Source organism: Sinohyriopsis cumingii, chromosome 5 (genome assembly GCF_028554795.1).
Source record: "Sinohyriopsis cumingii isolate HCF-2022 chromosome 5, ASM2855479v2, whole genome shotgun sequence".
Classification (NCBI taxonomy): Eukaryota; Metazoa; Mollusca; class Bivalvia; order Unionida; family Unionidae; genus Sinohyriopsis; species Sinohyriopsis cumingii.
In genome coordinates this window covers 133,802,781-133,817,335 of record NC_142965.1, presented here as the reverse complement: position 1 = coordinate 133,817,335, position 14,555 = coordinate 133,802,781, and the positions used below count along the sequence as shown (strand labels likewise).

Genomic DNA, 14,555 nt, shown 5'->3' with positions numbered 1-14,555 from the left:
ATTGAGGCAGGTGGTACGACATTATCCATATTTGTTGTGACATTGAGGCAGGGGGTACGACATTATCCCTATTTGTTGTGACCCTAACACTGAGGCAGGGGGGTACGACATTATCCCTATTTGTTGTGACATTGAGGCAGGAGGTGTGACATTATCCCTATTTGTTGTGACATTGAGGCAGGAGGTATGACATTATCCCTATTTGTTGTGACATTGAGGCAGAGGGTATGACATCATCCCTATCTGTTGTGACATTGAGGCAGGAGGTATGACATTATCCCTATTTGTCGTGACATTGAGGCAGGGGGTATGACATTATCCCTATCTGTTGTTACCCTAACATTGAGGCAGGGGGGTACGACATTATCCCTATTTGTTGTGACATTGAGGCAAGGGGTACGACATTATCCCTATTTGTTGTGACATTGAGGCAGGGGGTACGACATTATCCATATCTGTTGTGACATTGAGGTAGGGGGTACGACATTATCCCTATTTGTTGTGACCCTAACATTGAGGCAGGTGGTACGACATTATCCATATCTGTTGTGACATTGAGGCAGGGGTACGACATTATCCCTATTTGTTGTGACCCTAACACTGAGGCAGGGGGGTACGACATTATCCCTATTTGTTGTGACATTGAGGCAGGAGGTGTGACATTATCCCTATTTGTTGTGACATTGAGGCAGGAGGTATGACATTATCCCTATTTGTTGTGACATTGAGGCAGAGGGTATGACATCATCCCTATCTGTTGTGACACTGAGGCAGGAGGTATGACATTATCCCTATTTGTTGTGACATTGAGGCAGGGGTATGACATTATCCCTATCTGTTGTGACCCTAACATTGAGGCAGGGGGGTACGACATTATCCCTATTTGTTGTGACATTGAGGCAAGGGGTACAACATTATCCTTATTTGTTGTGACATTGAGGCAGGGGGTACGACATTATCCCTATCTGTTGTGACATTGAGGCAGGGGGTATGACTGTGGATACAAGAGGCACCCTCTAAGTGAAGATATATAACAAGATACATTTTCATTAAAATATCTTCACTGGTTCAAAAGTTATACTCAAGCCATGTATACAAGCCAAAGAATGACATTTTCCCTTGCTAAGATCATAAAGCAGGGATATGGCTATGGTATGTGGCATATCACCAAGTCATGATAAATTTTCATTAAAATATCCTCAGTGGCTCAAAAGGTAAACTCTGGACAAGGATACCAGTCACAGAATTACATTTTTCCTTGCTGTGACATTGATTTTGAGGCAGTGGCCACATTTTCACTGCATAATTAAGCACCTTATGATGTACATTAGGCTGTGTAGTAATAATAACATTTCCTTAACAGTGCACTTGCGGTTGACTTTAATTTCCAAATTACAAGGTTTGTGCTGATGGTACAAGGACTGGTTTGAAATTTGTCAGGTATGAAGGGATTAAATAATCCTCAGGTAGATTGTTATTGTGCAAGATAAATATTTTCAAAGACAGGGATGTGGCATGATTTATAATGGACCTGTGACAGTGTGTGGTCATTCTACGATGAAATTTCATGAAAATCTCCCCCAGCCATTACAAAGTTAAAGCCCAGACAAGCAAATGTTAACAGACATGCATTATCATTACATAATATGCCTAACTTTTAAGATGAGTGTATAAAAAAGTATTAATAACGCAGGTATCAATAATTTGACATAGCGATGCTATGTCTTGCTGTTTTAATAATAATATTTTTCTAGCATTACCTGATTAACAACTCCTCTGTTGGTGAGAAGTTCAGCAGTAGCTGAAACTTTGATAGCTGCATTAATGTCCAGGAAGGCAGCAAATGTGTCACTCATCTGGAGATTGATGACAGCTCTACCTTCTAGGGCTGGTTTGAAGTCTGCAAGAAACATAAAAACAAAACAATAATCACTAAGACATACAAATCTTTTTCACTACAGGCATTAAAATGACATATTTGCATGTTCAAGGATTTGTGCTTGGCTTGCATATCCAGGTTGACATACTCAGTGTTGGTTGGTTGACTGTAAGGCAGCCAGTCAGCTTGATGAGTTAAAATTAAACAAGGGAAATGTTATTCAACTTTCAAGCAGTGTGCTAAATTTACAAGCTCAAGAAGTAAAGATAACACTTACAGTACACACTCATTATATTGCTGTCCACTGAAACCATAGAGTTAACTGACTTACTGTATACTGCCTTAAAATGAAGTAGATGATACAGTACACCCTCATTATAATGCTGTACATGACAGTCATAGATTATGCTGCCTTACAGTAAGACCACCTGCTTTTGAAGTACATGATATAGATCTCCCTCATTATAACACTGTTCATGACAGCCATAAAGTATATCAACTTATGGTGAGACCACCATATCATTTTGTGTATAAGATACATCCTAATTATATTGCTGTCCAAGGAAGCCATAGAGTATAACAGTGTATTGACAGAGTGCCTATGAATGAAGTATATGATACAGTACTCCCTCAATATAACACTGTATATGGAGGCCATAGAGTTTATAAACATATTGTCAGAGTACCTTATAATGAAGTACATGATACAGTACTCACTCATTATAACACTGTCTACGGAGGCCATATAGTATAACAACGTATTGACAGAGTGCCTTAGAATGAAGTATATGATACAGTACTCCCTCATTATAACACTGTCTATGGAGGCCATAGAGTTTATAAACATATTGTCAGAGTGCCTTATAATGAAGCACATTATATATAAAATTTCACTACTAAATATTGAGGGAACTGGGGTAGCTCAGTTGGTAGTGAGTTAGACTTGCAATCCAAGGGTTGCAAATTCAATACCTACCCAGACAAGCCTGTGTTTGCTTCTTCAGTTTATCCTTAACAAAGGCACTTAGCTCCCATTTTCTCTACATGATAGAGCCAAAAATGTGTTAAAAGTACTTTAAACAAAAAAAACTACATAATGAAAACAAACAATGACAACACCTGCCTTATAACAGGAATTATGTTATACTGAAAGACCTTACTGTGAAGGCATGCTGTATTTGTCAATTCTATAAAACTTTTAGCTCTGCTGCTGATTGATGAAAAATCACGTGGAAAACATTTTTAACCAACTATCCCTAATGTTTGTATCAAGGTCTATTACTATCACTGCTAACCAATTATCCCTAATGCTTGTATCAAGGTCTATTAATATCACTGCTAACCAATTATCCCTAATGTTTGTATCAAGGTCTATTACTATGACTGCTAACCAATTATCCCTAATGTTTGTATCAAGGTCTATTACTATGACTGCTAACCAATTATCCCTAATGTTTGTATCAAGGTCTATTACTATCATTGCTAACCAATTATCCCTAATGTTTGTATCAAGGTCTGTTACTATGACTGCTAACCAATTATCCCTAATGTTTGTATCAAGGTCTATTACTATTACTGCTAACCAATTATCCCTAATGTTTGTATCAAGGTCTATTACTATGACTGCTAACCAATTATCCCTAATGTTTGTATCAAGGTCTATTACTATGACTGCTAACCAATTATCCCTAATGTTTGTATCAAGGTCTATTACTATCATTGCTAACCAATTATCCCTAATGTTTGTATCAAGGTCTGTTACTATGACTGCTAACCAATTATCCCTAATGTTTGTATCAAGGTCTATTACTATTACTGCTAACCAATTATCCCTAATGTTTGTATCAAGGTCTATTACTATCACTGCTAACATTATGACAATCACAGCAGCATTTTTCCCCTAAATAAATCTGTTCAAGCTATAATTTACTGTGCAGAATGTACAGAATAATGAAGATTTAATGACTGAGTACTTAAAGGCTTTTTGTTAAAAATCACTCTTCAAGGTAGTCATTGCAAATAAAATGACAAAGACTGTACAAAATAATGTTCTGAGGTTATCTTAATTTTGCAGACCATGAGTGAAGAATGAATGGACTCTTAAAGGTTTGATCTAAATTCAGTATGCAACAAGGTTTGATCTGAACTCAGTATGATTCAAGGTTTGATCTAAATTCAGTATGATTCAAGGTCTGATCTAAACTCTGCATGATTCAAGGTTTGATCTAAACTCTGTATGATTCAAGGTTTGATCTAAATTCAGTATGTAACAAGTTTTGATCTAAATTCAGTATAATTCAAGGTTTGATCTAAACTCTGTATGATTCAAGGTTTGATCTAAATTGAGTATGATTCAAGTTTTTATCTAAATTGAGTATGATTCAAGTTTTGATCTAAATTTAGTATGATTCAAGGTTTGATCTAAACTAAGTATGATTCTTGTTTATCATCCTGAATATTCACTCATAGTCAACATTGCTGTGGGAGACTATATACAAAGTCAACATTGCTGTGGCGGACTGTATACAAAGTTAACATTGCTGTGGGGTACTGAATACAAGGTCAACATTGCTGTGGGGTGCTGTATACACTGTCAACATTGCTGCAGAGGACTGTGTACCAAGTGGCTTGTCCAGTCAGATTTTGTATCTGAAGCAAAGATTCAACCATTAATCTAAAAAAAGATAGGAACTAAGCAGGGATGGACACAGAATCCATAGCACTGCTGTGCTCACCATGATTGTATAATGACATCCAAAAAAGGCGGAATGACCATGCAGAATGCGGAATGGTTTGTATCCATGGCAATGTTTTTTATTTTCCATACACATCAAGCATATTTTAAGAAGAAGATAAAAGACAAAAAAGAAAAAGACAAAAATGTAGTGAGGAAGATAACTCAATGACACATACCATGAATACCTGCATACAAAGCAGGTCCAACTGCAAACAACACAGATCCTGATCTGCAGGTGCACTGGGCAATGGTGGATTGGCATCAATGTTGTTTATTCAACTGATAAGTCATAAGAAACAGCACAGACCAAGATCTGCTGGCCCATTCTGTGATGGCAGACATGGGTTTATGCAGTTTGGAGTTTCATCCGATATATAAGCAAGTATATAAGGTAAATAAAAAATAATAAATGGTATTGAACTAAAACATTTTCCTGAGGGTTCTGTTTTTCTATAGTGCTGTCTGGTCAGGCTTAGCGTCCTGCCAAAGGCAAGGGAATTATACTCCACCAGACATCACCTTAGGAGGATAGTTCCCAGAGGAAATGGCAATGACAGATTCATTGTAACAAATAAATGTGTACCTTCTCATTTTTATATAAAATATTGGTAAATATATAGATTTTAAATAATTTGCTCTTAGAGGATGTCATAGTTGTCATGGTAAACTCACTTGGTTTGAGACTGATAGCAATAGTGAAATGTTTCCAGGCCTGCATGAATTTGCCAGAAACCTGCAATGTGTATGCCAAATTCACCCTTGCTGGCAGACACAATGGGTCCAGTTTCAATGCCCTCTCATAGTCACGTCTGAAAAAAATAAAATTTAAATGAACAGCAAACTATTTTACAACAAAGAACACTATTTAGACCAGTGACATTAGATTAATGACATTAAAATAAACCAATTGTAGAGGATATTACTCCTGTTTATTGACTTCGTAACTTCATGGCCTTTATCAAAGCAGTTCCTTTGTTCATTATACATCTGTAACTTCATGGCATTTATCATAGCAGTTCCTTTGTTCATTATATATCTGGAACTTCATGGCCTTTATCATAGCAGTTCCTTTGTTCATTATACATCTGTAACTTCATGGCTTTTATCATAGCAGTTCCTTTGTTCATTATACATCTGTAACTTCATAGCCTTTATCATAGCAGTTCCTTTGTTTATGATACATCTGTTAACATCGTCCTAACAAACTGACTACTAACAACATGTGTACCTGTGAACATTTTCAACATGCTAAAATCTGTCAACTCTTTTCCCTGGCAACAAATTTTACATAAAAATTTCTTATGCTATCAAAATCTTCCAGAAGAAAATTCCGCATGTTTATAAAAGTAATGCATCATGTGCTCATTTATATGTTACTAAGCATCCAAATGCACAATACACAGACTCAGAACTGCCATTACATACTGCACTGGCAGATCTGGGTTGATGCAGTTTGTTAGGACCAATCAGTAGAACCAAAAACAAAGACCCTGATATTCCATCATATAATGTACTGGCAGATCAGATCTATGCTGTTTGCAGTTGAATCTTACATTTATGTGAGGATATATGGTATACATCTATTAGAAGCTGCTAGAATAATAACTGGACACTTTGTAATGGATACTTTACATTTATATGTGTGTGTGTGTGTGTGTGTGTGTGTGTTTTGGACTGTTAATGTAGCTTTAACAATTTTTCAGTCATAGCTGCTAGTACCCTTTTTATAAGTCTTTGGAATGACTTGGCCAGGTTTCGAACCCGCAGCCTGCAGCATCTGAGACAGATGCTCTAACCACTTAGGCCACCAGAGTGGTTTTTATCTTCAAATAACACAGTACCCATACAAATAGTAGTCTAAACTTGTACAGTTAAATTACTATTAGTACAATAACCAACAAAACAATTACTTCTAGCACCATGCAATTTAACACACTGGAAGGATTTCTCCAATTATCAAACAATATAATTCATAAAAACATTCATATGTAACTGTAACAAGACTGGATAACTGAGACTGTACCATGACAACATAAAAAATAAACCGTATTCTCGCCATTAACAATGCATATAGGGGATTATTTTATCATGTAATTGAAACCTTGTAGATAATTCTTTTTACGATAAGAGTAACTTTTTCTCTGTTAAAAACCTGAATCAGATTGTTCCATATGGGCCTGTGCAAAATTAAGTCAGACCTTGCATACATAAGTCCTTCCTTGCTGCCAAAGTCCATGTGAACATTTCCTCTTGCAATAATTCCATCCAGGAAGAACTGGTTGCTATGGATACATTCAGTAAATACTTCAACAGCATCTTTCAACTGGTTCAGCCTGTGAGAAAACAAAGCAATCTTGAAAAAATATATTGGAAATCTCCAGTTAATCTCATGACTGTCTGTCACATACTAACTACATTAAATGCCAACAAAATAAAAACCAGCATTTTGAACACAACAGCTTCAATTATACAGATCAATAGCCATAAAAAAAATACTGAGAAAGAGAATACAGTCCAATCTGGACCTTTTGTTTGTCAAATATCACTTATCTGAACCTGTAATGTGACTTTAATTACATAGGTCTAGAGTTAAAATTAAATTAAATTAAAATCCATAAGTGATTCTGTTAAACCCAACTTAATTATCCCACATTGTGCTGGAAACACATTTCAAGTCGATTTGTGAGATCTGACTGTAAAAAAACAAAAACTAGGAAATGCTTGATGTCTATTTGAAACAGTTTTTGTCAATCTCTTTAGCACATTTTGAAGAAATGATCAATTCTGAATATGCAGATTAAATTTTTCTTTGGAATCATTTGCAAAAAATAATCTTTTAAACTGAACATGCTAAAAAATTACAAATTACACTCAATGACACTATAGCCATTTGTTGGACAAACTGCCTACATAATTACAATGTACCATATATATATACAAAAAATTCAGATCCAACTGTACAGACCCAGATCCAACTGTACAGACCTAAATCCAACTGTACAGACTCAGATCCAACTGTACAGACCCAGATCTACTGTTGCATAATGTGCTGCCACATCTTGGTTTATATAATTTGTTTAGCTGATCAGTAGAGCAAATAACAGAGACTCTGACCTGCCAATATTGCATCAAGTGATATCAGATTGGGTCTATGTAATGTTGTTTGCTATTGAAACTGACTTTAACATGAGTCTATTTGGTAGGTCAATTAATCCAGGAGTGATTATATACTTCTAAGCTGAGTCGTGTAAAACAATGTATGACATTTATTTCCTTTTTTTATAGTATGCTGCCATTAAGCTTTGATGCAAAACAATTCAGTTAGCAATGAGGTGATTATAAGTCAATTTTTTTTAATCTGCAATAAAATATAGTTACATCTGATAAAAATACAAATTGCACTGCAGATTAAATCTGTCCTCATGTTGTAGAAAAATAATGAATGGAATTCAGTTTACAAAGGTAATAGTACCATCCATGTTGCTAAAGATATATTCATTGATTTGCTATTAACAATACCAGCCATCTTGCTGAAGATGGCGTCACTAATTTGCTAATTAATGTAAAACATATTAATTTTTAGCAAATATCAGTAAAGTTAGTATATACAAAATGCTAACAAGCCATCTTTGTCTTTTAATCATATATATTTCTTCATTCATTTCATGTGAATAATAATTTTGCAAAATCTGTCCCCTCTAAATTTGTATGACTTTATTTTCATCAAAACTTTTATATTTTCTATCTACTGTATAACATATTCAAGTATGCATAGCGAAATCATTTATAACCTATTGAATATTTAGCATATTCCTCACAGCAAATAAAAATCAATCCAAGAAAAGACTAAACTTACTTGTGGTAGCAAAGCCCTAATGTGTGGAGAATATTATGGTTGTGTGGATCTATGACTGCTGCCAGCTTAAAGTCATATAGGGCATTGATATAGTCCTTCCTCTCAAAGTACAGTAGCCCTCGATTGATCAGTACCTAAAGAAAAATGTGTACCATAGCAAATATATAATATTTATTCAAAAAAAAGAAAAAAACTTTAAGCTTGATTTATCAAATATGAGGAACAAAATCCTCTATCAGAGAAATTTATTCACACCATCTCGATTCAGTCAAGGATTGTCCATCAGTGTTATGCAGTGTTTTTGTTTTCAGTTAGAAAGTATATTATATCTCAAAATGGTACACATACTGCAACTAGGATGACTGCTTGCTTGTTCTTTGCTGAAAAATGAAGGAGATCCCAAAATCTCTTTTCCTAAAAGTATTTATTTTTAGTATATTTTGTATGTCACTGCCTATAACTTTTAAATGTATGTCCCATGTTTTACTTTATATAATTATTAATCATTAATTCTATATATTATTTCATATCATTATTATGGTGTGAGTAAAACCTTGGATGAAGAACATGGCTCAATAAAAGTGCAAAAAAGATTGATGGCTGATGCTTCAAGTTTACAATAAAACTGTGTTATAAATTCTGGAAGCTAACAACATGACTTTGTTATGGCATATTTAATTTTGATTACCTTGATTTTGAGCTGTTCTCCAAGGAGTAGGACAATACCATAGTCTGTTAGAGCCTGGAAAGCAAATGTAAAGGAGTTAATGTAAATTGTATAAAACGTACAGATGGGAAGTAATGTAAATGTACAGAAGGGTAAGTAATGTAAATGTACAGAACGGGAAGTAATGTAAATGTACTGAAGGAGAAGTAATGTAAATGTAAATGTATAAAATGTACAGATTATGTTGTTGTTGTTGTGGGGTTTAACACCATTTCTCAACACAAGATAGGCTATACATGGCAGCCAGTATTAATGGTGGAGGAAGAACCCGGGAAAACCCGGGAAAGAACCACCGACCCATGACAGCTACTGGCAAGCTTTCTCACATACCCACATAGGCTGAACCCAAGACTCGAACCTACGCAGACAGAAGTGAGATGGCAATGATCCATAACTGTGAGTGCTTTAGACCACCTGGCCACTTGGGGCCCACTAAAATGTACAGAAGGGATAAAATGTATAGAAGGGAAGTAATGTAAATGTATAAATGTACAGAAGGGAAGTAATGCAAATGTATAAAATGTACAGATGTTGTTGTTGTTGGGTTTAATGCCATTTTTCAGCACAAGATAGGTTATACATCGCAGCCAGTATTAATAGTGGAGAAAGAACTTGGGGAAAACTCTGGAAAGAACCACTGACCCACGAGAAGCTACTGCCAAACTTTCTCACATACCCACATAGGCCAAACCTGTGACTCGAACCTATGCAGACAGAGGTGAGATGGCAGTGATCCATAACAGTGAGCACTTTAGACCACTCGGCCATTTGGGGCCCCCTAAAATGTATAGAAGGGATAAAATTTATAGAAGGGAAGTAATGTAAATGTATAAATGTACAGAAGAGAAGTAATGTAAATGTATAAAATGTACAGAAGGGAAGTAATGTAAATGTATAAATGTACAGAAGGGAAGTAACACAAATGTATAAAATGTACAGATGGGAAGTAATGTAAATGTATAAATGTACAGAAGAGAAGTAATGTAAATGTATAAATGTACAGAAGTAATGTAAATGTATAAAATGTACAGAAGGGAAATAATGTAAATGTAAATGTATGAAATGTACTGATTAGATGTAAATTTAACAAATGTACAGAAGGGAAGTAAGCTAAATTTAACAAATGTACAGATGATAAGTAACGTAAATGTATAAAATGTACAGAAGGAAAGTAATGTAAATTTAACAAATGTACAGATGGGAAGTAATATAAATGTAGAAAATGTACAGATGGGAAGTAATGTAAATGTAAATGTATACAATGTACAGAAGGGAAGTAATGTAAATGTATAAAATGTACAGATGGGAAGTAACGTAAATGTAAATGTAAGAAATGTACAGATGATAAGTAATGTAAATGTATAAAATGTACAGATGGGAAGTAATGTAAATGTATGAAATGTACGGATGATAAGTAATGTAAATGTATGAAATGTACGGATGATAAGTAATGTAAATGCATAAATGTACAGAAGGGAAGTAATGTAAATGTATAAAATGTACAGATGGGAAGTAATGTAAATGTAAATATATGAAATGTACTGATGATAAGTAATGTAAATTTAACAAATGTACAGATGATAAGTAATGTAAATGTATAAAATGTACACATGGGAAGTAATGTAAATGTAAATGTATGAAATGTACAGTTGTTGTTGTTGTTGTTGTAGGGTTTAACGCCATTTTTCAGCACACGATAGGCTATACATGGCGGCCAGTATTAATGGTGGAGGAAGAACCCGAGAAATCCACGGAAAGAACCACCGACCCTCGAGAAGCTACTGGCAAGCTTTCTCACATACCCACATTGGCCGAATCCGAGACTCGAACCTACGCAGACAGAGGTGAGATGGCAGTGATCCGTAACGGAGAGCGCTTTAGACCACTCGGCCACTCGGGGCCCCTGAAATGTACAGATGATAAGTAATGTAAATGTATGAAATGTACAGATGGTGATGGTAAGTAATGTAAATGTAAATGTATGAAATGTACAGATGATAAGTAATGTAAATGTATAAAACGTACAGATGGGAAGTAATGTAATTATAAATGTATGAAATGTACAGATGATAAGTAATGTAAATGAATAACACGTACAGATGGGAAGTAATGTAAATGTAAATGTATGAAATGTACAGATGATAAGTAATGTAAATGTATAAAATGTACAGATGGTAAGTAATGTAATTATAAATGTATGAAATGTACAGATGATAAGTAATGTAAATGAATAACACATACAGATGGGAAGTAATGTAAATGTAAATGTATGAAATGTACAGATGATAAGTAATGTAAATGTATAAAATGTACAGATGGTAAGTAATGTAATTGTAAATATATGAAATGTTCAGAAGGGAAGTAGGTTTCTCATTCGTCATGGAAGTACATAAAATCCTCATAATAAACAAAATTATAAAATAAAACATTTTTATTTTAGTCCGCTTCCAATTTCTCAGAATATATTATTTTTCTGCTTAAGATATTGACATACAAGGTGGGGCCCCGAGTGGTCGAGTGGTCTAAAGCACTCTTCGTTACGGATCACTGCCATCTCACCTCTCTCTGTGTGGGTTCGATTCTTGGATTCGACCAATGTGGGTATATGAGAAAGCTTGCCAGTAGCTTCTCATGGGATGGTGGTTCTTTCCGGGGTTTTCCTGGGTTCTTCCTCCACCATTAATACTAGCCACCATGTATAGCCTATCATGTGCTGAAAAATGGCGTTAAACCCCACAACAACAACAACAACGGCATACAAGGTAAAAAGGTTTGCTATATAACAATGAAAAATGTCTGTCATGAAACCTGGTCAACTTCAATAATCCACAATTATTTTTGATTCACTAAAAAGATTCTTGTCTAAGAAGTGTACTGTTATGCAGTACTTGCAATAAAATACAAGTTATGAATTTTGGCCACTGTACCATCTACATCATGATTTAAGAATAACAAAACTGTATGTGACTGATTACTAATTACAGTGGAATATAATTATAATAAACTCTAAGTTGCTATTTATTTTAAAAAAGTATAAAATGGAGGAAAATACATATGCATTATAGTAAGTCAGAAATGCAGTTTCTAATACATATAGTTATTAGGTAAATTTTCATTCTGCCATCGATCTCATGCATGAAACCAAGTATATTCAACTGACTGGTTACATAAAATTATAAATGAGCCAGGATGTGAAAAAATGTCCCTTTGGACAATATATACCATAATACAACATGAACATTATATAAAACAATTTCGAAAGTCATAATGTAACTTCATTATGTATTAAAACAATCATATCTATTAATATTCATGATATTTGCATGAATGAAACTGCAATGTATTCAGGCAAGGTTGTCGCATCAAAATACACAAAATTAAAAATTTCCATTTTATGCCCAATGGGACATTTTCTAGTGTCCCTTGTCCATTTTTGTCCCAAAGGGTCATTTTCTAGTGTCTCATGTCCACTTTATGCCCACAGGGTCATTTTCTAGTGTCTTATGTCCATTTTATTCCCACAGAGTCATTTTCTAGTGTCCCTTGTCCATTTTATGCCCAATGGGACAGTTTCTAGTGTCTCATGTACATTTTAGTCCCACAGGGTCATTTTCTAGTGTCTCATGTCTACTTTAGTCCCACAGGGTCATTTTCTAGTGTCTTATGTCCATTTCAGTCCCACAGGGTCATTTTCTAGTGTCTCATGTCCATTTTAGTCCCACAGGGTCATTTTCTAGTGTTTCATGTCCATTTTATGCCCAATGGGACATCTTTTAGTGTCTCATGTCAATTTTAGCCCAAAGGATCATTTTCTAGTGTCTCATGTCTATTTTATGCCTAATGGGACATTTTATAGTGTCTCATGTCCATTTTATGTCTAATGGGACATTTTCTAGTGTCTCATGTCCATTTCATGTTTAATGGGACATTTTCTAGTGTCTCATGTCCATTTCATGTTTAATGGGACACTTTCTAGTGTCTCATGTCCATTTCATGTTTAATGGGACACTTTCTAATGTCTCATGTCCATTTCATGTTTAATGGGACACTTTCTAGTGTCATGGCTGATATTCTATATTAAGTCAGACTATGCACCTTCTCATACTGTTTGCTCTCCTGGTAGCAGACAGCTCTGTTGAAGTAGGCCAGTGGACATGTGCTATCAATGCCAGTTGCTTTGGTCAAGTCCACTATGGCCAACTCATAGGCTTTGATGTGGTATTTCAGAGCACCCCTGGAAGTGGACAAATTCAATATTCAGTAAAATACAAACTTTTTCCTGCTGATTAAGTCAAATATTCAGTGCATTATTTTGATAAATTTTAGTTATTCATAAATTTCCTTTTTTATGTTACCCTTATGCAACTTTATTATATTATTTACATGAAAGCATACTTGTAACTTCATTTATCAATTCATAAACTCCTTTAAACATGTAATCAACAGCTAGGGTAACATGAATATTTGTATCCTTCTTCCATATGACAACAGTTCATTGATAACTTCAGCTTTCATTGTCTCTTTTATTTAAAATAAATTGCAATACATAAATAACTTTAGCCATGATCCTAAAATCTAAATTCAGCCTCTAATACTTTTACATAGGAAAGAAGTCATAATATGCAAATTAAACTATTGTCTCATAAATTACTATTTATTTTAACTTCATCTGTATTCAATTTATGGCTTCATTTTATCTACCTCACCTGTACAGGTATGCCCTAACACTCTGGGGCTGCAACTTGATAGCTTCATTACAGTTCAGAATGGCCTTTGTATACAAGTTCTTCATGCCATAGTAACAAGCTCGACTCAGGTATGCCTGAAAGTTAAATAACTTTTGAATAATGTATTTAACAAAATAAAAATTCAAAATGTAAACGTCAAAGGGCCGATATTTACTTTGGAAGAACATGCATGAAGTTTTAGTCATCATACTTTTATTGAACTAAGTTTGATCTGAGTAAATATTGTATATTATGTGAATTCATCTTGCTATGGACATACTATTTTGGGGTTTAGAAATATAAATACTTTTTTGTTTGTTACAACTACATTCTTAATAACTGTACAAACCTCTGTTACGTCAAAACTTTCCCAAAAACACCCAGAATGAGCACACACATTGTGATACTACTGGTATGCCCTGTGGGCAGGAAGAGACTGCTGATCCTGGCATGGCATGTGGGAGGAAAAAGATTGCTGATCCTGGCATGTCATAGAGGAGGGAAGAGGTGACTAATCCTAGCATGCCATTTGTGAGCAAAGAGGCTGCTGATCCTGGCATGCCATGTGAGAGCATTGAGGCTGCCAATTCTGGCATGCCATGTGAGAAGAAAGTGACTGCTGATTCTGG

General features: G+C 34.9%; 1 protein-coding gene across 3 annotated transcripts in view; it reads right to left on the bottom strand.

The window, feature by feature from the left end:
• LOC149800271 (uncharacterized) overlaps positions 1 to 14,555 on the bottom strand; it is a 171,543-nt gene that overhangs the window by 13,059 nt on the left and 143,929 nt on the right. For all 3 annotated transcript variants that reach the window (XM_089959840.1, XM_089959843.1, XM_089959841.1), the window contains 7 exons: positions 13,906 to 14,021; positions 13,295 to 13,433; positions 9,161 to 9,214; positions 8,473 to 8,606; positions 6,815 to 6,949; positions 5,289 to 5,425; positions 1,761 to 1,900 (listed from right to left, as the gene is read on the bottom strand). In XM_089959840.1, the coding sequence (XP_089815966.1) occupies positions 1,761 to 1,900; positions 5,289 to 5,425; positions 6,815 to 6,949; positions 8,473 to 8,606; positions 9,161 to 9,214; positions 13,295 to 13,433; positions 13,906 to 14,021 (855 nt within the window). The remainder of the gene's footprint in view (positions 1 to 1,760; positions 1,901 to 5,288; positions 5,426 to 6,814; positions 6,950 to 8,472; positions 8,607 to 9,160; positions 9,215 to 13,294; positions 13,434 to 13,905; positions 14,022 to 14,555) is intronic.